Source organism: Ranitomeya variabilis, chromosome 3 (assembly GCF_051348905.1).
Source record: "Ranitomeya variabilis isolate aRanVar5 chromosome 3, aRanVar5.hap1, whole genome shotgun sequence".
NCBI classification, from domain to species: domain Eukaryota; kingdom Metazoa; phylum Chordata; class Amphibia; order Anura; family Dendrobatidae; genus Ranitomeya; species Ranitomeya variabilis.
The window spans coordinates 760,519,239-760,546,290 of NC_135234.1; the positions used below are offsets into that span (position 1 = coordinate 760,519,239).

Genomic DNA, 27,052 nt, shown 5'->3' on the forward strand with positions numbered 1-27,052 from the left:
AAAAGGGTAAGTTCACACATCAGAGTGCGTTTTGGTTTTTTTTCTTCACAGAAAGCACTCAGACTGAAAGTACGGTCTTGTACAATAGCCCTGACTCAAACCAAGCCATAATCTAACTAACACTAATCCTAACTGTAACTCTGAGACCACGTTCAGTATCCCTAACACTAACTCAAGCGCTAATGCTACCCCATGTCCTCACTCTGACCCAAACACTAACCCTAGCACTAAACTAAACTCTAACCATATCCCTAATACAAACCCGAATTCTAACCTAATCCCTAATGCCAACCCATACCCCATCTCTAACCCTAACCTAGCTAACTCAAACCCTAATGCTAATCCTAACTGTAACACTAACCCTAAGCCAAGCCCTAATGTTAACCCTAACCCTATGCCAAGCCCTAATGTTAACCCTAACCCTATGCCAAGCCCTAATTTTATCCCTAACCCTAACTAATACTAATCCAAACTCTTAATTCTAACCTAAGTCCTAATGCCAACCCTATCACTAGCCCAATACCCAACCCAAACTCTCACGCCAGCCCTAATTCTAACCCAAACTCTCACCCAAGCCCTAAGAGAAACCTGTAGATAAAATAAACGATCGGCTCTCCATTTTCCGTGGCGCAAGTGGATCAGGCCGTTGTCCACAAATAATGAGAAAACCTTCCCTGCACTCATGGTGTCATGCTTCAGTCAGTTCTATGAGATGTATAGTAAAACATTTACAAATTATATCTACCTCTAAACGTGAGGTTTCATGCTATGGGAGCAATATCATACTGTTTGTTTTAACCCCTTGGGTGCTGCTAGGGTCCAGAGAGCATGAATCCAAAAAGCCTCCCTCCGTAATAGCTTTTTCACGTCTCTTCCAAGTAACGATCGTTTCAGATCTTCGAAATAAGGAAACTGGCATGAAAAAAAAATAAATACATTTTGTCCTTTTACCAAATTATAGGGCTGGTAGGATGCAGCCCTAATGTAAAATAATCTTAGGGAGAGGCGTGTTTGACAAATATTAGGTTTAGGGTAGCAACAGGGAGGACGCCTTGTCGTGGCTGATGGGCCAGTCGAATGAAAAGTGGACATGCGAACAATAGACAGAAAGATTGGCCTTAGTTAAATGTCTCACACTGTTAACTCCTCCTATAATTTACAATAATTTCTGCAGGCAGATTCTTGGGGAGATCTATGTCTGGCCCAGAGATCTTAACAGATATAGATATATATCTATCTATCTATATAACCATTAAAAGGTAACAGATAAAACTTAGAGGAAAATGTGCTGCTGCCCTCTTGTGGTAATAACTGCTCCGTACAGCAGTATAAACAACCTAAAAACCTTACACAATGAAGAAACACACAAACAAAAGGATAGGCACAAAATTTATTAAGAAAATAAGTTAGGCACTGTTTCAAGGTATACATTGCATATAATGTGCCTATAAAAAGTATTAGCGCCCCCAACCACTTTTTTTAGTGTATTGTACATGTAAAAACAGAAAACCACAGTGCATGTAATGGCATGATTTTTTATTTTTCTTTTTAAAAAGGAAGAAACTAGTGAGAGGCAGACAATGGGTCCGACACCTCAGGAGGAGAGGCTTCATGACAGATATGAGACAGACTGTGCACACAGCAGCGACTAAGGAACGGAAAACTTTTTTGGGGAGAGAAAAAAAAAAAAATTACAAAATTAAAGTTGGGCATAAAATAAATGAAATGCTATAAAAAATAGCAATGGTGGCGATGAGCTTCATCATTTGTAGGCAGAAGGATTCAACACAGCAAAGGCAAATGGGTGTAGAAAACCTGCTGCAGTCCACAAGGGATCGACCATAAACAGGAACTTAAAGAAACTAATTTCTACACCTGCAAAGACAATTGGAGGCCAATCTGAACACATTCAAAGCTGTGAGGGGGGTGAATACTTATGCACTGGACTATTCTTGCGTTAACTGGCAACTCACCAATTTGAGATTGGATTTTTCTGCACTGGACTAAAAACACCGATTCAATGATGGCCTGGGCGTGAATACTTTTTAGAGGTACCGAATCCACCACAACAGTTTCATCTCCAGTAGTCTACACCTCCTGCTTGTGTTACATTGTTATTTTCATGATCAGTGAGCCCCTATAGATTATATCCTGTGCTACTTTCACGGGACGACCCTCCACACACCCCTCGCGTTTTTTGCGGTCGCTCGGACCCCATAATACAGATTGTGCACTAAGAATATTCCCGGGTCAGAAGATGAGGAGGTAATACTTGATCCCGGAACGCTTATGCTCTGCGAGTGCAAGGCAATAATATAGTAAAAGTTACTCAAGTGTCACATTTAATAAGGATGATGGGAGTTGTTGGTCACTCCAGCTGTTCAGTCGCCAATGGGGCGATGTGACAACCGTGCTCCGTTGGCAGTTATATATTCCACGGCTCTGTAGATCGGGGGCGCCGTCACGCACAGGAACCCTCAGCGGGTACTTGGAATATAGAAATAAGTAGAGTTGTAGTCCGAGATGCTGAGTAGACTGTCGGGAGTCCTTGGAATGTTTGGTCCTTCCGTCTCCTAGCGTTCGGTCATTGCCTCTTGGAAGATTCCACCATAATCACCGGCCACATCCCGTACAGGAACTGCTCAGAAGACGACCAGAAACAGTAATCAATAGCACTGAATTACCAGATCACCAGCGCCACACCTGCCAGCAGGCTGTTTGCGGTACTGCAGGTCAACCCCAGCCACTATTTATTTCTAATCTTGTACAAGCCCTTTAACTAAACATGTGACCACTTTGTTAGAAGTTCTATCCCCCTTTAGGAAACGTTCTGCATCTTTAGCTAATAATTAGGTGGAAGTTTACCAAGCCGGGCATGTCTTACACCCAAGGGGTATCAACTGCTCCTTGAAAACAGTGCTTGTCGTAAAGCAGAACTACAACTCTCATCAGTGGCCAGGCCTAGCTGTATTAAGGAGGTACTTACCTTCACCTTGGGCCGATATTTAAGGTAAAGAGTCCGTGTATACAAGCTAAAAGAGACCATGCAAAATCCAGTTAGAGCAGATCCGCGTCACACACCCGGAGCATTAGATACATTTGTCTTATTCTAAAACTAAACACTTATCCACAGTGGAATTTGCAACAAATCTGTAGCAAAACCTGCAATAAATCAGCAGCAGATTATGTTGCTGATTTTATTTCATAAATTCCAACTTTGTATTAATTCTGTTCTGGATATGTTGCAGATTTTCAAGATGAATTTACAGACTCCAGATTAGAAAATTTGCAGAGTTCCTCCAAAATGAACAATTTTTAACCCCTTCCTGACATACGATGGGACTTTTAAAGCCATATGTAACCCCTAATAATGTCAATAAAAACCTAAGCTTGGCAAACAATAAACACACAAATACCAAGGGTCTCGATGGAAAACTAAAAACATTACAGGACTTGGAAAATAGAAGAGTGTGTGTGTGTGTGTGATAAATAAATATATATATAAAAAATAAATATAAATATATTAAATATATATTTATATATATAATTTTTTTTTATTTTTATTTTTTTTTTAATATATTTATTTATCACACACACATACATAGTACAGACCAAAAGTTTGGACACACCTTCTCATCTAAAGATTTTTCTGTATTTTCATGACTATGAAAATTGTACATTCACACTGAAGGCATCAAAACTATGAATTAACACATGTGGAATTATATACTTAACAAAAAAGTGTGAAACAACTGAAATTATGTCTTATATTCTAGGTTCTTCAAAGTAGCCACCTTTTGCTTTGATGACTGCTTTGCACACTCTTGGCATTCTCTTGATGAGCTTTAAGAGGTAGTCACCGGGAATAATTTTCCAACAATCTTGAAGGAGTTCCCAGAGATGCTTAGCACTTGTTGGCCCTTTTGCCTTCACTCTGCGGTCCAGCTCACCCCAAACCATCTCAATTGGGTTCAGGTCTGGTGACTGTGGAGGCCAGGTCATCTGGCGTAGCACCCCATCACTCTCCTTCTTGGTCACATAGCCCTTACACAGCCTGGAGGTGTGTTTGGGCTCATTGTCCTGTTGAAAAATAAATTATCGTCCAACTAAATGCAAACCGGATGGAATAGCATGCCGCTACAAGATGCTGTGGTAGCCATGCTGGTGCAGTATGCCTTCAATTTTGAATAAATCCCCAACAGTGTCACCAGCAAAGCACCCCCACACCATCACACCTCCTCCTCCATGCTTCACGGTGGGAACCAGGCATGTAGAGTCCATCCGTTCACCTTCTCTGTGTCGCACAAAGACACAGTGGTTGGAACCAAAGATCTCAAATTTGGACTCATCAGACCAAAGCACAGATTTCCACTGGTCTAATGTCCATTCCTTGTGTTCTTTAGCCCAAACAAGTCTCCTCTGCTTGTTGCCTGTCCTTAGCAGTGGTTTCCTAGCAGCTATTTTACCATGAAGGCCTGCTGCACAAAGTCTCCTCGTAACAGTTGTTGTAGAGATGTGTCTGCTGCTAGAACTCTGTGTGGCATTGACCTGGTCTGTAATCTGAGCTGCTGTTACCCTGCAATTTCTGAGGCTGGTGACTCGGATAAACTTATCCTCAGAAGCAGAGGTGACTCTTGGTCTTCCTTTCCTGGGGCGGTCCTCATGTGAGCCAGTTTCTTCGTAGCGCTTGATGGTTTTTGCCACTGCACTTGGGGACACTTTCAAAGTTTTCCCAATATTTTGGAGTGACCGACCTTCATTTCTTAAAGTAATGATGGCCACTTGTTTTTCTTTACTTAGCTGCTTTTTTCTTGCCATAATACAAATTCTAACAGTCTATTCAGTAGGACTATCAGCTGTGTATCCACCAGACTTCTGCTCAACACAACTGATGGTCCCAACCCCATTTATAAGGCAAGAAATCCCACTTATTAAACCTGACAGGGCACACCTGTGAAGGGAAAACCATTCCAGATGACTATGTCTTGAAGCTCATCAAGAGAATGCCAAGAGTGTGCAAAGCAGTCAAAGCAAAAGGTGGCTACTTTGAAGAACCTAGAATATAAGACATAACAAAAAAGTGTGAAACAACTAAAATTAAGTATATAATTCCACATGAGTCAATTCATAGTTTTGATGCCTTCAGTGTGAATGTACAATTTCCATAGTCATGAAAATACAGAAAAATCTTTAAATGAGAAGGTGTGTCCAAACTTTTGGTCTGTACTGTATATTGCGCTTTAGTTCTCATTGCAGAAAGTGAACTAAAAACCTGCATCAATTCATCAGCGAGTGAATGCGCCCAAATACCGCTGTGTGAAAGGGTACATATGAAAAAAGGCAAAAATCACCAACAGACAAAAGGGAAAAAAAAAAAAAAAAAGCTCAAATTACCTAAACAAGATGTGCAGGTAGGAGCCCAGTCCGGTCAGTATATGCCACCAGGCATGAAACTGCGTCACTGCCCCTAGGACAGGAGGCATCTTCTGTCTGACGTCCCTGCAACAGACACGCATGAAACGTCAGTGCCGAGCAGCTTCCATACGTACCCGGGCAGCGCGGCGCCTGCAACAGCAAGCGACGTTGTGATATCTGGGTGATCAGCAGTTAGACACCCGAGACTAAAGAGACGTTACTGAACACCTAGATCAGGAAAGAAGAGGCAGTACTATCTGTGCCTACACTGCTGTCAGAAAGACAGAGCATGTGGCACGAAATCATTCACAGCTAGGAACACATGTACTGTCAATGTAAAGATAGGAAGCAGCACTATCTGTGCCTCCATCATGAAACAATGAAGCAGTAGTGGACTGCAGATACACACAGTACTGCCTCCCTGTCTCTATCCAGAAATCATGTAGGCACAGATAAGAACGTTTCCTAGTCTTTACCCAGAAAATAATGGAAGCACAGGTAATGCTGCCTCCGATTCTCTTCCTGAAGATTATGTAGGCAGATAGCACTTTTTCCCCCCCATTTACCGGTACATAGAAAGTCCGCTATGCTGTAATACTTTTGTCTATATCATTTATAGATGGAGGACGCCGTACTAAGCACCATCTCTACATTTACAGAGGAAGACAATACTGTCTGCACCTACATATCTTACAAAGGGAAACAAAGACCATTCTAAAGGTACCTTCACACGAAACGACTTTGTAACGATATCGCTAGCGATCCGTGACGTTGCAGCGTCCTCGCTAGCGATATCGTTTAGTTTGACACGCAGCAGCGATCAGGATCCTGCTGTGATGTCGCTGGTCGCTGAATAAAGTCCAGAACTTTATTTGGTCGTCCGATCGCCGTGTATCGTTGTGTTTGACAGCAAAAGCAACAATACCAGTGATATTTTACACTGGTAACCAGGGTAAACATCGGGTTACCAAGTGCAGGGCCGCGCTTAGTAACCCGATGTTTACCCTGGTTACCAGCATAAAAGTAAAAAAAAAAAACAGTACATGCTCACCTGCGCGTCCCCCAGCGTCTGCTTCCTGACACTTACTGAGCCCGGCCCTAAAGTGAAAGTGAAAGCACAGCGGTGACGTCACCGCTGTGCTGTTAGGGCCGGAGCTCAGTCAGTGTCAGGAAGCAGACGCTGAGGGACGCACAGGTGAGTATGTACTGTTTGTTTTTTTTACTTTTACGCTGGTAACCAGGGTAAACATCGGGTTAAGCGCGGCCCTGCGCTTAGCAACCCGATGTTTACCCTGGTTACCCGGGGACCTCGGCATAGTTGGTCGCTGGAGAGCGGTCTGTGTGACAGCTCTCCAGCGATCAAACAGCGACGCTGCAGCGATCGGCATCGTTGTCGCTATCGCTGCAGCGTCGCTTCGTGTGAAGGTACCTTAACTCTACATACATGATTTACAGAAGACAAGGAGACAGCACTAGCTGTGCATAGATCATTTACATAATACTGCCTCCTTGGCTCCCAATGGAAATGATATATGCACAGATGGTTCTGCCTCCTTGTCTCTGTCTCTACAGTAATCATAGAGAAAGAGGCAGAATTATCTATATCGCTCATAAATAGTGAAGCAGTACTATCTGTGCCTATATCATTTAGAGACAAGGAAGCAGTACTCTGTCTAGATAATTTACTAAGATGAGGACTTTCCAGTAAAATCTATTTCTACAGTATTTACGGAGAGACAGGGAAGAATTATTATCTGACCCTATGTGACATATGTAAAACGAAAGAAGCAGTACTATCTGTCCACAATTTACAAGGAGAGTACTGCCTCCCTGTTTATCATAGGTCTCCGTTAATCACAAAGGGAGACTGGGAGAACACGCTGAGTGCAATGTAAAGAAGGGAGACATGATAGAGGCAGGGAGGCAATACTCTACTTGGAAAGGATGTAGGCACAGATAGTACTGCCTCCTTGTCTTTTCCTCAATCATTTCAAAACAAGTAATTAAAAGGAGAATTTTACATATTTTTCTTCATGAAACTTTTCTGATTGCAGCAAAAACCGTCGGACAGCCTCAAAACACTTCACATTCATAATGATGACCAAAGAAATGGTTGAAACGCGTCAGCTGAACGTTTGTGACCGATGCGAGGAGTCATCCTGTGCAACCACCTACAAAATCCTTACCTCCAGGTATCGCAGAAAACATTGTCCACGTTCCACAGCAAGAATCCAATTAAAAACACTCCTAACGAGGTGTAAGCCAGGCCCCTCAGCCACGGGTACACCCTGCAACAAGACACGGGGAGGTCAGCAAAGGGCAAGAAGGAAGGGAAAAAAAAAAAAAAAAAGAAGGGACAGTGAGAGCACAGACAGCTCTGCTCCAGAAAACAAGCATAGCCACAGAGAAAAACGAACACTGAAGTTTACATTTTTATTTCACCCTTTGTCTGCCATTATGTGAGTAATATGACAATCATAGCAAAAGGTATAATGTAGAGGCAAACAAAAAGTCACGGGACACTGATACAGTGGCCACATTGGTAATCAGCAGCAGGTTAACGATCCAAAAACACACCAGCAAGTCCACCTCTGAAAACAAAATTCAGACTTTGGAGTGGCCTAGTCAAAGTCCTGACCTTAATCCGATTGAGATGCTGTAATGACCTTATGCTCGTAAACCCTCCAAGGTGCCAGGTTTTACAAATGGGACTCTCCATTAATCCCTTCCCAATTATCAATTTTAATGATTTTTGCTAATTTTATTTGTTTCCTCCACTTGTTCCAAAAGTCGACATACATTTTTGTTTTATTTTCAAGACGTTTTCTAGTTGTGAACAAACCCTTTTTACCAAATAATGTACTAGTAAAAAAAAATAAAAAAAATAAAAATCTGCCTTTTTTTTTTTGGAGGGGGTGATGTGTGATTCTAACACGTGTATGGTGTGGCAGAAGTGACCTAGTGACTTGATTATCCAGGTCAGTATGATTAAGGAGATAAAAAACAAACACAACAACATATAAAGTGTCAGATCGGGGGTCAGGCCTCACCATGTAACTATATACACAGACCGGAGGACAAGGAAGCCCACCAGCACTCCGTACATCACCTGCGGAGGGAGAAGACAAAAAGGAAATCATTTCACGCGGCCAATCTCACGACATCACACTCACGTCATTATAACAGGGAGGGGTGGACTTGGCATACCAGTTCTCCTATAGAAGACAGAGCAGTGGGGGGAGGCTCCTGCTGCAGCCAGAGATAGGTCTGATCAGGAGTTTTTGGTCAATTTTTTTTTCTTTTTAAAAGTTCGTTACCATTTTCAGGATGTCTGCTTGCTGTCAGTGAATGAGATGCATTGCTGCAAACACTCAGCTGTGAGAACTAACAGGTCGCTGGGGGTTTTAGCCTTTTTTGTATAGGTCTTTGTAATGCAGAATAATCTATATCCGGCAGTCATTTCCTCCAGGGTTTGCTGTTCTTATCAGGCAAACATATGACAAGCGGCTCCATCAGAGCTTGACGCTCTGTCTCTCCACCATGCTTTACATTACAGCTATGATAAGTGGTTCCATTGGAGCTTCAGGCTGTCTCTCCACCATGCTTTACACTACAGCTATAAGTGGTTCCATCAGAGCTTCAGGCTGTCTCTCCACCATGCTTTACACTACAGCTATGATAAGTGGTTCCATCGGAGCTTCAGGCTGTCTCTCCACCATGCTTTACACTACAGCTATGATAAGTGGTTCCATCGGAGCTTCAGGCTGTCTCTCCACCATGCTTTACACTACAGCTATGATAAGTGGTTCCATCGGAGCTTCAGGCTGTCTCTCCACCATGCTTTACACTACAGCTATGATAAGTGGTTCCATCGGAGCTTCAGGCTGTCTCACCACCATGCTTTACACTACAGCTATGATAAGTGGTTCCATCGGAGCTTCAGGCTGTCTCTCCACCATGCTTTACACTACAGCTATGATAAGTGGTTCCATCGGAGCTTCAGGCTGTCTCACCACCATGCTTTATACTGCTGCACCACTCCATTATAACAGCCATAATCAGCATTTTATAATTGTCTGAATTCTACCTCCAGTCTCAGCCTGTTCATTTCTCTCCACCATGCTTTACACTACAGCTCTGGTCCATTAGGACAAAGAAATGATCAGTCACAGCTTCATAGCTTAACAGTCTACTAAAGTCAAAATCAATCTTGCATCTGTCCTCTGTAAAAAAAAAAAAAAAAAAGCAGGGGCTGTCTCTCCACCATGCTTTACCCTACAGTTCTACTCCATTAGGGTGCGGTCAGGATCAGTGACGGCTTCTTAGCTGAATTCTCTATTGAAGTTTGTGGTATTAGGAAACTGACATCTTGTCTTATCAGAGGCACAGGCTACTACTCACTCTCCGCCATGCTTTACACTACAGTTCTACTCCATTAGGGCACAATCATGGCGTGCCTCTTAGAAGTAATGGCAACTGAAGTCAGGGATAGCCTGTAACCTACCTAGTCTCTCATCAGAGGCTCTGGCTACTGCAGTCTCCCCCGCCATGCTTTATACTGCAGCTCTGCTTACCCAGATTGGCTGCCATGCATCAGTACAAGTTCACCACTGCATGAAATGCTGATTTTTATTTTTTTACAGATATGATCAGAAATCCTACCTGATGGAATACTGGTTCCTTCCATAGTAAGTAAACCTGACATAGAAAAAAAAAACGGACATTATTGCTGAAGGGTCAGGCATTAGATGTCATCCCAGGATTATACTACACACATGTAGCAGAGCTCAGGTCAGCTACACATAGCAGCACATTAATGTAACTGTATGAGGACCCAATGAAAACACTTTATCCCGACTACCTCAGCTTTAATCAGTGCAGTTCATGCCATATGCCACTAGAGGGCACCATCTGCACACACTGCATCACCACTAGAGGGCGCCATCTGCACACACTGCATCACCACTAGAGGGCGCCATCTGCACACACTGCATCACCACTAGAGGGCGCCATCTGCACACACTGCATCACCACTAGAGGGCGCCATCTGCACACACTGCATCACCACTAGAGGGCGCCATCTGCACACACTGCATCACCACTAGAGGGCGCCATCTGCACACACTGCATCACCACTAGAGGGCGCCATCTGCACACACTGCATCACCACTAGAGGGCGCCATCTGCACACACTGCATCACCACTAGAGGGCGCCATCTGCACACACTGCATCACCACTAGAGGGCGCCATCTGCACACACTGCATCACCACTAGAGGGCGCCATCTGCACACTGCATCATTCACGAATATATTACTGCAGAGACAACAGAATAGGAATGCAGCTCTTGATGTGAATGGTGCACAAGGACAAGATGAGTGATGCATTATATGGAGTTACAACATATTATAGATAGTAATTGACTATGTTGTGTTAGTGCTAACTATGCATTGGCCTTCTAACACATGGCCTGTAACAATCCACACCCCTTTCACCCTCCCCATGGGTGTACAACAATCCCCACACTTACCGTAGTTACTATTACACTGAAAAGCATTAAGAGGATGAGCAGCAAATAATTATACGAGTTTCTGAACTTGAAACATTCATATCTGAAAAAGAGAAAACAAAAGCAGAAAGTCACAGAGTGCAAGATACAGACTGATCCGAAGGGAGTGGAGAGGCAGTTACAGCCCCCTGATGATAAAAAGTAATACTGCAAGAGTCCGGATCACCACAACAAACCACGGATGACCGAGGAGCGACTTTATGAAAACTTGCCATTGCAGATGAACACTTACATAATTTGACCACTAGATGGCAGCAAAGCACAGAAGAAGTGGGACCAGCTCTTAGGGGGTCAGAAATGGGGCCAGCATTACAGATTTCCTCTGCTTTCTCCCTGCCGAACACTTTTTTTTTTTATAGGATAAGTTGAATTATTTATTAGCACTACTCAACTTAATATATAACACATTGGCAACCATGTAATAGTTTGAGCATCCCTGGTCCAAATGATGCATATTATTGTGAAAGGCCTAACGTTAAAGAGGACACATTACCACTTTTTGCAGCCAGACAAGAGTCCTTCAGTTCTGGTTTGAGGGATTTTCCTCCATTCTTCCTTGGATAATTCCTCCCGTTCTATGAGATTCCTGGGTTGTCTTGCATCCTCTGCTATTTTGAGGTCTAGTCACAGGTTTACAATGATGTTCAGATCAGCGGACTATGAGGGCCATTATACAACCTTCAGCTTGCGCCTTTTGAGGTTGTCTATTGTGGATTTTGACGTGTGTTTAGGATCATTATCCATTTGTGGAAGCCATCCTCTTCCTCTTAACATTCAGCTTTTGTTTCTTTTTTTTTTTTTTTACAAATGGTGTTATGTTTGCATCATGAATTTGTTGAAATGTCATTTAATCCATGAAATATTCCCTGTGTCATTGGCTGCAACACAACCCCAAAGCATGATTGATCCACCCCCATGCTTAATGGTAGGCGAGATGTTCTTTTCCTGAAATTCTGTGCCCTTTTTCTCCACACATACCGGTGATCATTGTGGCCAAAGAGTTCTATTCTAACCTCATCGGTCCACAGGACTCGTTTCCAAAATGCATACTATTTTTTAGATGTTCTTTTGCATACTTATGACGCTGAATATTATTGTGAGGACACAGGAGAGGTTTTCTTCTGATGACTCTTCCATGAAGGCCATATTTGCGCAGGTGTATTTGAACAGTAGAACAATGTACCACAACTCCAGAGTCTGATAAATCTTTAGCAGATGATTCTAATTTGCTTCTCTAGCAATCCTACGAGCAGCTCTCACTGATATTTGTCTTGGTCTTCCAGATCTTTTCTTGACCTCCACTGTTCCTGGTAACTGCCGTTTCTTAATTACATTTGGAACTAAGGAAAGGGCAACTTGAGAACGCTTTGCCATCTTCTTATAGCCTGCTCCTGCTTTGTGGGCCTCCACCATTTTCAGAGACATAGGCAGCTGCTTAGAAGAACCCATGGCTGCTGTGTTTTGGTACAAGGTTACAGAAGGCTGGGTTTTTATGAAGCTGCGAAATTTGCATCCCCTGGCCTTTCCTAACGATGATGGCGAACAATCCATAACAGACTTATTAGGGTCTGAAATCTTGGTCAAAGTTATCTAAGCACACAAATCCAAGTGTGAAATAAGTATTGAACACATCAATTTTCTAAGTAAATATATTTCTAAAGACCCTATTGACCTGAAATTCTCGCCAGATGTCAGAAACAACCCATCCAATCCACACAAGCAAAGCAATAAAACCACAGATGTCCATAACTACACTACCGTTCAAAAGTTTAGGGTCACTTAGAAATTTCCTTATTTTTTAAAGAAAAGCACAGTTTTTTCCAATGAAGCTAACATTAAATGATTCAGAAATATACTCTATACATTGTTAATGTGGTAAATGACTATTCTAGCTGCAAACATCTGGTTTGTAATGCAATATCTTTATAGGTGCATAGAGGCCAATTTCCAACAACCATCACTCCAGTGTTCTTATGGTACTTTGTGTTTGCTAACTGTGTAAGAAGGCTAATGGATGGTTAAGATACCCTTAAACCCTTGTGCAAGTATGTTAGCACAGCTGAAAACAGTTTGGCTGATTAGAGAACCTATAAACCTGACCTTCCTTTGAGCTAGTTGAGAATCTGGAGCATTACATTTGTTGGTTCCATTAAACTCTCAAAATGGCCAGAAAAAAAGAACTTTCAAGTGAAACTCGACAGTCTATTCTTGTTCTTAGAAATGAAGGCTATTCCATGCGAGAAATTGCCAAGAAACTGAAGATTTCCTACAACGGTGTGTCCTACTCCCTTCAGAGGAAAGCACAAACAGGCTCTAACCAGAGTAGAAAGAGAAGTGGGAGGCCTCACTGCACAACTGAGCACCAAGACAAGTACATTAGAGTCTGTAGTTTGAGAAATCGACGCCTTACAGGTCCTCAACTGGCAGCTTCATTAAATAGTACACGCAAAATGCCAGTGTCAACGTCTACAGTGAAGAGGCGACTCCGGGATGCTGACATTCAGGGCAGAGTGGCAAAGAAAAAAGCCATATCTGAGACTGGCTAATAAAAGGAAAAGATTAATATGGGCAAAAGAACACCGACATTGGACAGAGGAAGATTGGAAAAAAGTGTTATTGACAGACGAAGCCAAGTTTGAGGTGTTTGGATCACACAGAAGAACATTTGTGAGATGCAGAACAACTGAAAAGATGCTGGAAGAGTGCGACACCATCTGTCAAGCATGGTGGAGGTAATGTGATGGTCTGGGGTTGCTTTGGTGCTGGTAAAGTGGGAGATTTGTACAAGGTAAAAGGGATTTTGAATAAGGAAGGCTATCACTCCATTTTGCAACGCCATGCCATACACTGTGGACTGCGCCTGATTGGAGCCAATTTCATCCTACAACGGGACAATGACCCAAAGCACACCTCCAAATTATGCAAGAACTATTTAGGGAAGCAGCAGGCAGCTGGTATTCTATCTGTAATGGAGTGGCCAGCGCAGTCACCAGATCTCAGCCCCATTGAGCTGTTGTGGGAGCAGCTTGACCGTATGGTGCAAAAAGTGCCCATCAACCAACCCAACTTGTGGAGGGGCTTCTGGAAGCATGGGGAGAAATTTCTCCAGTTTACCTTGGCAAATTAACTGCTAGAACGCCAAAGGTCTGCAATGCTGAAATTGCTGCAGAGGGAGCAAAGATTGAAGGAGAAATTTATTATTTCAAATAATCTTTTTTTCGAACCTTGACAATGTCTGGACTAAATTTTCAATTCATTTGGCAACTCGTTGGATTCATAAAAGTATGAGTTTTCATGGAAAACACAAAATTGTCTGGGTGACCCGAAACTTTGGAACGGTAGTGTATGTTCAATAATAAGAAATGACTCAGGAAAAAGTATTGAACACGGTTACTGAAAAATTTTAAATACGTCGTACAAAAGTCTTTGTAAGTGATGAAGTTTAGAGACTTACCTAAATAGAGAAACTAGTCGCAGGCATTGCTCAGGTGTGATTTGGGCCTATTCTACCACACACTATCCTGCAGCTTCCATGGGCTCCTTTACTTTGAACTCTGAGCTTTAGTTCCTTCCATAGATTTTCTATCGGATTCAAGGCCAGTGATCGGCTCAGCCATTCTAGCAGCTTTATTTTCTCTCTCTCTCTCTCTCTAAAATCAATTGAGAGTTTTCTTGGCTGTGTGTTTAGGATCATGATCTTGCTGAAATCGCCATCATCCTGCAGCAGATTTTTATCAGGAATGTCTTGGTACATTTGTCCATTCATCCTTCCTTCAATTATATGACGTTTGCTAGTGCTGTATGCTGAAAAACAGCCCACCTCCCTGATGTTCCCTTCTACAAACTTCACTGTGGGTATGGTGTTTTTGGGGGTGATATGCGGTGCCTTTTGGCCTCCAAACATGGTGTGTATTAGGGCAACCAAAGAGTTCAATTTTGGTCTCATCTGATCAGTCTTATTCTCCCAGTATTTGACAGGCTTGCCTAAATATTCTGCAAACTAAGTGAGCTTCAACATGTTTTTTGCTCAGCAATCAAGCTTGCATGGTGAGCGTGCATACAGCCCATGCATTACTTATGGTTTTCTTTGAAACAGCTGTACCTGCTGATTACATGTCTTTCTGTAGCTCTCCACAGGCGGTCTGTGGTTCTTGGATAACTCTTCTGATAATTCTGTTCACTTCTGTCAAATCTTTCAGGGAGCACCTGGCTATGGCCTCAGCAGTGCTCACTGGACCCTTCAGTAGCTTAGAAATCCTCCTGTAACCAATGACATCAGTGTGTTTTGCAACAATAAGGTTGTGAAGGTCTTGAGACAGCTTACTGCCATTACCCATCATGAGATGTTTCTTGTGTGGCATCTTGATAATGAGACACCTTTCTATAGGCCAACCATCTTATATTATTTGTCACTAAGTGGCAGGATTGCTTTCTAATTCCTGGTAGATTTCAGCTGGTGTCAAGATTTTCCATGGCTTTTTGCTCTGCTCTTTCTTCAGGTCTTCAATACTTTTTTTTACTGTGTCATTTCTCATTATCACACATAATTTATGGACATCTATGGTGATTTCTTTGCCTGTGTGGATTGGATGGGTTGTTACCGAATTTTGGGGAGAATTTCATGTCACCAGCACCTTTAGAAATACATTTACGTAGAAAATTGGTGACGTCTTCAATACTTATTTCACCTGCTATATACTTCTGTATTGTCATCTTAAACTGCTATTAAAGTCCTGCCCGACAGGCCGCCTGTTGACAAAACTTTCAGCAACTTATCTAGTATCCCGATCCGTCTAATCGCTTAGATGCCGAGGTTGGGGTAGACTGCAGCATCTACAGGGGTTAAAGTGTAATTACACCAGCACTGTTCTGCTTTTCAGGAGTACACCCCTATAACACACGATGTGTAACTTACAGACAGTAGACAAACACGCTGCAGCTGTAGATCATGGGCAGCTCATCCAGGAGCTGCGAAGAAAAAAAAAACAGAAAAAACAACTGAGAAAGGGTTAAAATTGACACTTGTAATGTTAGGAAGTTCACACCCTCCTTAAAAGGCCCCCCAAAACTATTGTGATGTGTAACTACACGGATCCTCATTTTCACAACCTCCATTTGATATTAGCAAATAGAAACCATTATTAACAAAAGGGACACCAGGGGTAATAAAGAACGACCCACTGGATACCAGGGCTCCGAACAACAATACCGCCTGGTCTAGGGGTAAACGTGTCACTATCACAACCTCTCCATAGATATTGGAGTAACTTAATAGAAGGAAGCAGATAATGTACAGAGGGCGACCATCCACCGTACACCAGTAATGTCCTCTGCTACAGGTCGTCAGAGCTCCCAACTGTTGGCTTCCAGATTCCACCTCTGTGACAACACCGACAAAATACTGATAATCTGCCCATTCCCTGCCAGAAAGAATGAACACCGCAAACTACTGGCAGGTTCAGTCATGAACCAGAAAGATGCAGAACCGCAGCAATACATCTGTTATAGAGGTTTATTTATCCAGAGTGTTAGATGTCAAGTTACCTGTATCTTATGTAAAATCCGCAACAATGTACAACAATATAACTACTATAAAACTGCCCCTATGCACAAGAATATAACTACTATAATACTGACCCCTATGTACAAGAATATAACTACTATAATACTGTCCCCTATGTACAAGAATATAACTACTATAATACTGTCCCCTATGTACAAGAATATAACTACTATAATACTGCCCCATTGTACAAGAATATAACTACTATAATACTGCCCCATATGTACAAGAATATAACTACTATAATACTGCTCCTATGTACAAGAATATAACTACTATAATACTGCCCCTATGTACAAGAATATAACTACTATAATACTGCCCCTATGTACAAGAATATAACTACTATAATACTGCCCCTATGTACAAGAATATAACTACTATAATACTGCCCCTATGTACAAGAATATAACTACTATAATACTGCCCCTATGTACAAGAATATAACTACTATAATACTGCCCCTATGTACAAGAATATAACTACTATAATACTACCCCTATGTACAAGAATATAACTACTATAATACTGCCCCCATGTACAAGAATATAACTACTATAATACTGCCCCTATATACAAGAATATAACTACTATAATACTGCCCCTATGTACAAGGGATATGTCAGGTGGGGTTGGCTCTCTCTATAGTGTATCTTACCCCTGTATTATGGGATGGCATCTTTTACAGCAGCAGAACTTTCTTACCTGCATCTCGTACTGCAGAGTCATGTGGAAGAACCAGGATCCCATCCCAACCGCTGTAAAACACAGAGGAAAGCGACAATTGTAAGTCTGGTGCACATTCTCCATAAACATTGAGATAAGCGGTGCCTGGTGGTCTCCTGTCCCCCATTCTTGATGCAGGGAGGTGCAATCAATGTATTATAAAAAAGAAGTGAATGTGTATGATCTAGGGAATAAAATTGAAGGGTATGCTGGGAGTTGTAGTCCTACAGCATTCCGGGCTACTCACCTGCTAAACCCAGGAAGGCCATCAGGTATCTGGTCTCCAGCTTGTCATTAACCGTCTGTATAGCTCCGCAGATGGGAGGGAGGATCATGATCAGGTTGCTCACCGTGTTCCCTACATGGAGAGGATGGGGGACACATAAATATGGTGCAGTCCCTGAACAAGCAGGAGCGGTAAATAACTCAATACAATGGAAAGACGGTGACTACCCAGTCGAAATGTTAAGGGCAGACATACGAGGTCACCCAGCTTTCCCAGCGTCCTGAGCAACCATTCTGCAGTGACAATATAGTGATGCATTTCAGGGTGCGGTGCCCTTTAATCCTGCCCCCCCTCCCGCAGCGCACAATCAGGATCATAAATTTGCTTACGGGTTCGATATGAAAATGTGCAATCCCTGGATTTAGCCGGCGCTCGATACCAAGAGGCCGGGACATATTTCCATATCCATCCTCGGGCGCACAGAATTTACCTATGGAGATTTTATTTGCTTGGGGCATGGGATATTGTGCAATCCCACAATGAGTCACTAAAAAAAGGGTGCTCCAGAGATAAAGGGTCTGTAGTCTCAGAAGTGGGGGGGCAACCTTAGTGCAGACCTACCATTGTGTTAGCACCTGGGATGGCAAAATATTGCCGTTTTCACATTGGCCACTAGATGTCAGGGTTACAAGATTGTGGGACATCAGCTCATTTTATGGCTTGCTGCAAAACAGATTCTTATGGAGCAAGTGCAAAAATAATGGGAAAACAGCAGTCACTTCTATCTGGAGAACAAACATACTCGCTGTGTCAACCCCCTGACTGGCACCGGGGCAATGTTAATAGTAAATGCAGCTGTGTCCTCAAACTACAACTGGTATAGTTCCTTTCTCTATAGAAATCAGTCATAGTCTATAATAGGCTGTCCTATCAGAAGCCTGGGCTTCTGGCTTCACCCCCATGCTTTATACTCCAGCTTCGCTCTATTACTACTCAGCCATGAACAGTGACTACAGAGAAGTTTTGGTGTGCCCCGAAATAGGGCTAACTGCTTCTCAGTGCAACCCACACACCTCCACCCTGCTTTACACTGCAGTTCTGCTTGATCAAGATTAGAGGGGAGGCAATCAGCACAAAGATCAAGGTGGGCAAACAAGGAACAGACATCTCGGTCATAGCTGGTGTTACCCAGCACTACAATGGGGGGGGCTACCGTTTGCTATAGGACTCATTTTCACTGATGTATGTCCTTGCTCTGTAGCAGAAGCACAGACCCCACCAGCAGTGGCCCCCTCTGTGGCCAGCAGCGGCCCCCTATGTGGTCAGCAGGAGCCATGGCATCGGTCATTACACACATGAGCGCGCTTCCATCTACACATTTCTCACGTGTCGCCCATTACTTCGCACAATTAATCCCATACGCACCTCCGCACCGTACATGCATCATAAGTCAGGAGCGGGGAACGGAGGACAAATATACCGCAAACAAACAAGTCAAGGGCATGCTAGTAGAAGTTAAGGAGAAAAAAAAAAAAAAGGACATGTTCTGCAAAGGAGCTGCATACACAAAACGGTAGGAATATCTCTCTCTCTCTCTCTCTCTCTATATATATATATATATTTTTTTTTTATTTAATTTTTTTTAAAATTTTAGAGCGCATGCAAAAGGCCGTGCCTGCTGCAAGTTCACGTGGACAGACAACCAGAGGATTAGCAGGGCTTTGCACAAGTAAAAAAAGGTAACATATCGCTTTGGATCTGGATCCAAAAAAGTGTTTACCCAACATGAGAGTTTCCCCTGCATCATTCAGCGAAGTAAAGAGGCCGGAACGACCGCGCTCCGAAGGAGAACTGCTGCACCGAGCCACCCCGGGTTTTTCCAAAGGGCACAATGGAGGAACCACAGGGCACAGCACCCCCAGCAGAGCCGGGCGTAGGGGGCCACAGCGCGGTTACCCCACAGTACACAGGAGATCGCTGGGTGGTCCGGTAGACGGCACCAACTCTGCTCACACAGAGCCTCAAGGTGCTCCCTGCAGAACATACCATAATGTATGCAGTGACCACACCAGAATAGTGAGTGCAGCTCTGGGGTATAATACAGGAGGTAACTCAGGATCAGTAATGTAATGTATGTACACAGTGACTGCACCAGCATAACAGTGAGTGCAGCTCTGGGGTATAATACAGGAGGTAACTCAGGATCAGTAATGTAATGTATGTACACAGTGACTGCACCAGCATAACAGTGAGTGCAGCTCTGGGGTATAATACAGGATGTAACTCAGGATCAGTAATGTAATGTGTGTACACAGTGACTGCACCAGCAGAATAGTGAGTGCAGCTCTGGGGTATAATACAGGATGTAACTCAGGATCAGTAACGTAATGTATGTACACTGTGACTGCACCAGCAGAATAGTGAGTGCAGCTCTGGAGTATAATACAGGATGTAACTCAGGATCAGTAGTGAGTGAACTTTTCATGTACATTATAAGTGTATATGATAATGGATTTCCCTGTATAAGAATGCGTACATTATTGGAGATGGAGGAGATAACGTGCTCTTCACAATCTGAGAGCAGCAGCAATGTAAATATACAGCCCAGATCCAGAAAACAGGTGGAGCATGAAAGATTGTGAAGCAAGAGGCCACAGAGAGAAGATCAGAGAGGAAAAGATAAGGAAGGATATTAATCTGCACATGGGAGGAAGAAAGGAGATATGGGTGGAACTCCTGAGCAGACAAAGAGTAACACACAAGTATCACTTGTATGAATCACCTATGGCAGGAAAGTAGTTCTCCCTTAAAGTGCCTCTCCACTCTACTCATAATTAAAGGGAATGTCTAAGATTCTAAACAGAAACAGCGCCACACCTGCCCATAGATTCTGTCTGGTGCTGCAGGTCGGCTCCATTGAGTAGCAATACGTCTCTCAACCTGTCCAGAAACATGGCTGCCCCCTATATACAGTGCATGACTAGTCATGGACAACCTCTTTAATTATGGGGACAGGAACTGAACCTTAAGATGACGACCAAGCCTGGGAAACCCTTTAAAGTGATATCCTATTAGTAGGGCACAAAAAGGCTTCTCAAACAAGAAGAGATTCTCTGGCTGCGACCAACTTCTGACTCATCATCACCATTAAGGAAATGCCCTTTAAAAAGGCAAAGTTCACATTTAAAGAATTAAAGCAAAAGCGCAACTTTATCCACAGAGCGAGCGCGGCCGATCACGAGGACACTTAGTAAGTATTCCAGATATGCCGAAAGCACACAAAGTATTTCAGATCTGTGAATCGAAGAGAAGAGCCGTCATTAATATCAAAAACACAGAAGAGCGAAAACCGAGACCAAACTGGTGCTCCAGAGCAGCGCTTCACAGGACTCATCTCAGACCGATACTGGGGGGGGCGGGCGATCACCAGTACATCTGAACGGACCTGTATTGGCAGCGACAACTGTACGACCCACTTCCGCCAGACTCATTTTCTGGGGGTTGTCAGCTGAGACTAGCCATTTAAATGCCAAACATTCCATTCTTTACCCCCATTTCCCGTATGAGGGCTTGTTTGTTATTTTTTTGCTTTTTAGCAGAACAGCTCATAGTTTAGAATGACACCATTCACTTTACCATATAATATAATGGAAAAAGACAAAAATAAAAATGAGATGAAAGGTGAAAAAAAAAAAAAAGACATACTGTTAATTCTGCAACTTTTTTTGCTATTTATTTTTACAGGATGCTGGAAAGATCCCTGGACAACTTTTGAAAGCTCATTTTATTTTATTACTATTTTGCTTTAAAAAAAAAATGTATTGGGGTCAATCTTCTAACTTGCACAACCATTTAAATTGTTACCATCAATGGAGCTGTGTTTGGAGCGTGAGGAGGAATTCTTTTTTGTGGCGAGCAGAAATTTTTATTGGTACCATATTTAAGTACAAAACTTTTTGATCACATTACTTTTTCTGTGGGGGAAGATGTGGTGGCCAAAACAAAAACAAAAAAAACAGAAAATAAAAAAAGTTACAAGAATGTAAATATTGAAAATGTCCCCTTTTACAAAAATGAATGTTAAAAAAAATATAATAATGATGGAGTTATTTTTTTTCCCTGAATGCCGTTTACAGTATGCATTACCTAGAAATACTACTTTAGAAGAAGTGAACGTGGCAATTTTTTTAAACTTTTTTTCTGACCCTTGAATGCAGTGACGGCCACGTTATCTCAGGGGTAATACCAGCGGCGGCATCACAGGCGCCGACTCTTCCGCTTACGGTAATGATTTACAGACCTCCCTGCAGGTGTAAAGCCCGGTGGACACTTCTGTACGGTAGAGATATCGCCAGCAGCAGCAATTTCCCCATGTTTTGCTTATTAGTGGTTACAGAACTACAACTCCCAGCATGCCCTGCCAGTCAAAAGCACCAGTCTATGCTGAAATTGACTGCATGGTATCAACAAAGAATCTGGATGCAGCAGAAACCCCCCAAGCACAAGGACAGGTAGCCATAGCTTCTGGATACATTGTCACCATGACGACCCGACCAGTGTTCTACAAGGCTCCTATAGATACATTGTAGCACAGTGGTGGCTGTAGGCAATGTCTGTGCCCAGGTACAACCACATTCCACTCCTCAAGAACATGATTGTTTTTAGAGCAGTGCTCCTGGCTTTATACACACCCAGGTACAACCCCGATCACCACTTTCATGTTATCTTGGGGCAGTAAAAATTTCATGGGGCATCAAGCAGAAATTGCATGTAAGAATGCCATCAGGAGGCAGCCGGACAACAACCCCCAACATCCAGCCAATGTAATTAAGACAGAGGAGTCCTGGGGGCGATGATCCGGCCCCACTGAGTCCTAATCTCACATCATCCAGTCTGTCTGGGATCATATGGAAGAAACACAGAAGATCGGGGTCAGTTCTCCAAGATGTTTGGCACAACCTCCTGCTGAGATCCTCCATAACCTGTGTACAAGTGACGAGAAGTGGTGGAGGCGACGGGCGGTCACCAGATACTGATGGAGGCGACGGGCGGTCACCAGATACTGATGATGGAGGCGACGGGCGGTCATCAGATACTGATGATGGAGGCGACGGGCGGTCACCATATACTGATGATGGAGGCGACGGGCGGTCACCAGATACTGATGGAGGCGACGGGCGGTCACCAGATACTGATGATGGAGGCGACGGGCGGTCATCAGATACTGATGATGGAGGCGACGGGCGGTCACCATATACTGATGATGGAGGCGACGGGCGGTCACCAGATACTGATGATGGAGGCGACGGGCGGTCACCAGATACTGATGATGGAGGCGACGGGCGGTCATCAGATACTGATGATGGAGGCGACGGGCGGTCATCAGATACTGATGATGGAGGCGACTGGCGGTCATCAGATACTGATGATGGAGGCGACGGGCGGTCACCAGATACTGATGATGGAGGCGACTGGCGGTCATCAGATACTGATGATGGAGGCGACTGGCGGTCATCAGATACTGATGATGGAGGCGACTGGCGGTCATCAGATACTGATGATGGAGGCGACTGGCGGTCATCAGATACTGATGATGGAGGCGACTGGCGGTCACCAGATACTGATGATGGAGGCGACTGGCAGTCATCAGATACTGATGATGGAGGCGACGGGCGGTCACCAGATACTGATGATGGAGGCGACTGGCGGTCATCAGATACTGATGATGGAGGCGACTGGCGGTCACCAGATACTGATGATGGAGGCGACTGGCGGTCATCAGATACTGATGATGGAGGCGACTGGCGGTCACCAGATACTGATGATGGAGGCGACGGGCGGTCATCAGATACTGATGATGGAGGCGACGGGCGGTCACCAGATACTGATGATGGAGGCGACGGGCGGTCACCAGATACTGATGATGGAGGCGACGGGCGGTCACCAGATACTGATGATGGAGGCGACGGGCGGTCATCAGATACTGATGATGGAGGCGACTGGCGGTCATCAGATACTGATGATGGAGGCGACGGGCGGTCATCAGATACTGATGATGGAGGCGACTGGCGGTCATCAGATACTGATGATGGAGGCGACTGGCGGTCATCAGATACTGATGATGGAGGCGACTGGCGGTCATCAGATACTGATGATGGAGGCGACTGGCGGTCATCAGATACTGATGATGGAGGCGACTGGCAGTCATCAGATACTGATGATGGAGGCGACTGGCGGTCACCAGATACTGATGATGGAGGCGACGGGCGGTCACCAGATACTGATGATGGAGGCGACGGGCGGTCATCAGATACTGATGATGGAGGCGACTGGCGGTCACCAGATACTGATGATGGAGGCGACGGGCGGTCACCAGATACTGATGATGGAGGCGACTGGCGGTCACCAGATACTGATGATGGAGGCGACGGGCGGTCACCAGATACTGATGATGGAGGCGACGGGCGGTCACCAGATACTGATGATGGAGGCGACGGGCGGTCACCAGATACTGATGATGGAGGCGACTGGCGGTCATCAGATACTGATGATGGAGGCGACGGGCGGTCACCAGATACTGATGATGGAGGCGACTGGCGGTCACCAGATACTGATGATGGAGGCGACTGGCGGTCATCAGATACTGATGATGGAGGCGACTGGCAGTCACCAGATACTGATGATGGAGGCGACTGGCAGTCACCAGATACTGATGATGGAGGCGACGGGCGGTCACCAGATACTGATGATGGAGGCGACTGGCGGTCATCAGATACTGATGATGGAGGCGACTGGCGGTCATCAGATACTGATGATGGAGGCGACTGGCGGTCATCAGATACTGATGATGGAGGCGACTGGCGGTCATCAGATACTGATGATGGAGGCGACTGGCGGTCATCAGATACTGATGATGGAGGCGACTGGCGGTCATCAGATACTGATGATGGAGGCGACTGGCGGTCATCAGATACTGATGATGGAGGCGACTGGCGGTCATCAGATACTGATGATGGAGGCGACTGGCGGTCATCAGATACTGATGATGGAGGCGACTGGCGGTCATCAGATACTGATGATGGAGGCGACTGGCGGTCATCAGATACTGATGATGGAGGCGACTGGCGGTCATCAGATACTGATGATGGAGGCGACTGGCGGTCATCAGATACTGATGATGGAGGCGACTGGCGGTCATCAGATACTGATGATGGAGGCGACTGGCGGTCATCAGATACTGATGATGGAGGAGACTGGCGGTCATCAGATACTGATGATGGAGGTGATGGGAAGTCACCAGATACTGATGATGGAGGCAACTGGCGATCACCAGATACTGATGATGGAGGCGATTGGCGGTCATCAGATACTGATGATGGAGGCGACGGGCGGTCACCAGATACTGATGATGGAGGTGATGGGCAGTCACCAGATACTGATGATGGAGGCGACGGGAAGTCACCAGATACTGATGATGGAGGAGATTGGCAGTCACCAGATACTGATGGAGGCGACGGGCAGTCACTCCAAACTGTACTTCAGTAAGGATAGAAATAACTGACCAAAATATCTAAAAACACAAAAGCTGCAAATTTGTGCAAACCAAAATTTGTGTCAGTCTCAAAACTTTGGCCATAACTGTACTATATGGACAGCATCTGCTACATGGGCAGTATATACTATATGGACAGGACACAGGACAGTATACTATATGGACGGTATATACTATATGGGCAGCACACAGGACAGTATATACTATATGGACAGTACACAGGTCAGTATATACTATATAGGCAGTACACTATACGGGCAGTACACAGGACAGTATATGCTATATGGATGGTATATAGTATACGGGCAGCACACAGGACAGTATATACTATACGGGCGGCACACAGGACAGTATATACTATACGGGCGGCACACAGGACAGTATATACTATACGGGCGGCACACAGGACAGTATATACTATACGGGCGGCACACAGGACAGTATATACTATATGGGCGGCACACAGGACAGTATATATTATATGGAGGGTATATACTATATGGGCGGCACACAGGACAGTATATACTATATGGGCGGCACACAGGACAGTATATACTATATGGGCGGCACACAGGACAGTATATACTATATGGGCGGCACACAGGACAGCATATACTATATGGGCGGCACACAGGACAGTATATACTATATGGGCGGCACACAGGACAGTATATACTATATGGGCGGCACACAGGACAGTATATACTATATGGGCGGCACACAGGACAGTATATACTATATGGGCGGCACAGGACAGTATATACTATATAGGCAGTACACTATATAGACAGGACACAGGACAGTATACTATATGGACGGTATATACTATATGGGCAGTACACAGGACAGTATATGCTATATGGGCGGCACACAGGACAGTATATACTATATGGGCGGCACACAGGACAGTATATCCTATATGGGCGGCACACAGGACAGTATATACTATATGGGCGGCACACAGGACAGTATATACTATATGGGCGGCACACAGGACAGTATATACTATATGGGCGGCACACAGGACAGTATATACTATATGGGCGGCACACAGGACAGTATATACTATATGGGCGGCACACAGGACAGTATATACTATATGGGCAGTACACAGGACAGTATATACTATATGGGCGGCACACAGGACAGTATATACTATATGGAGGGTATATACTATATGGGCGGCACACAGGACAGTATATACTATATGGGCAGCACACAGGACAGTATATGCTATATGGGCGGCACACAGGACAGTATATACTATATGGAGGGTATATACTATATGGGCGGCACACAGGACAGTATATACTATATGGGCGGCACACAGGACAGTATATACTATATGGGCGGCACACAGGACAGTATATACTATATGGGCGGCACACAGGACAGTATATACTATATGGAGGGTATATACTATATGGGCAGCACACAGGACAGTATATGCTATATGGGCGGCACACAGGACAGTATATACTATATGGAGGGTATATACTATATGGGCGGCACACAGGACAGTATATACTATATGGAGGGTATATACTATATGGGCGGCACACAGGACAGTATATACTATATGGGCAGCACACAGGACAGTATATACTATATGGGCGGCACACAGGACAGTATATACTATATGGGCAGCACACAGGACAGTATATACTATTAGATGGATATACTGAATGGACGGTACACAGGCTGTGTATATACAGTATATGGACAGGACACAGGTGCACACACACACTAGACAGGCATATACACATATACATACACATACACACACACACAGGTACAGACACACACACAGACCACCGTCACTCACAGAACTCGGCGATGTAGTAGGACACGGCGTAGTTCTCCTCGCACCAGTCCAGGGTGGAGGTCGGCGGCCCCCAGTAGCCGGGCCTGTCCAGCGCCGGAGCCATGCTGCTGCGCTCTGCTGCCAGTCACCGCCGGCCGGGAAGGAGGAGGAGGCAGGACTTATACCGGGCCACGCCCC

At 44.4% G+C, this 27,052-nt stretch overlaps 1 protein-coding gene across 1 annotated transcript; it reads right to left on the minus strand.

The window, feature by feature from the left end:
* Positions 1-1,376: 1,376 nt before the first annotated feature.
* ACER3 (alkaline ceramidase 3) lies at positions 1,377-27,052 on the minus strand. The gene is made up of 11 exons (XM_077298720.1): positions 26,876-27,052; positions 17,520-17,630; positions 17,252-17,304; positions 15,899-15,951; positions 10,945-11,026; positions 10,078-10,113; positions 8,466-8,524; positions 7,602-7,703; positions 5,395-5,499; positions 2,987-3,032; positions 1,377-2,638 (listed from the first exon to the last, which is right to left on the minus strand). The coding sequence occupies exons 1-11, from the start codon at positions 26,976-26,978 to the stop codon at positions 2,585-2,587; spliced, it is 804 nt and encodes a 267-aa protein (XP_077154835.1). The 5' UTR covers positions 26,979-27,052; the 3' UTR covers positions 1,377-2,584.